The 280-nt window shown below is 48.9% G+C and overlaps 1 protein-coding gene across 2 annotated transcripts in view; it reads right to left on the minus strand.

The window, feature by feature from the left end:
• Positions 1-280, minus strand: part of LOC119592054 (protein lin-37 homolog) — a 5133-nt gene that overhangs the window by 1047 nt on the left and 3806 nt on the right. For both annotated transcript variants that reach the window (XM_037940855.1, XM_037940853.1), the window contains exon 4: positions 51-261. In XM_037940855.1, the coding sequence (XP_037796783.1) occupies positions 51-261 (211 nt within the window). The remainder of the gene's footprint in view (positions 1-50; positions 262-280) is intronic.

A 280-nucleotide genomic window follows, 5' to 3' on the forward strand; every position in this document is an offset into this window, starting at 1 on the left:
TTTGGTAAGATTCTAAAAACTTCTCAAAAATGTGATTCCTCTTCCCTTACATTTATCTCTTCTAATCTATTTTCCGGGTGAGGGAGAGGTTCGGGTATCCTCGGGTCACGGGTTCCTGTGTTCTCAGGCCATGGGTGTGGGGATGGGATCTTCGTGTACATGGCAGGGGGGCCGTCCGACAAGATTTCCCGCACGAAATCTCCATCCTGACTCTCCTCTGTGCTATTGAACATTTCTGCGCTTGGACTACATGGTTCTTGCCTGGTGAACAACAGAAGGG

Source organism: Penaeus monodon, chromosome 29 (genome assembly GCF_015228065.2).
Source record: "Penaeus monodon isolate SGIC_2016 chromosome 29, NSTDA_Pmon_1, whole genome shotgun sequence".
In the NCBI taxonomy this organism is placed as follows: Eukaryota; Metazoa; Arthropoda; class Malacostraca; order Decapoda; family Penaeidae; genus Penaeus; species Penaeus monodon.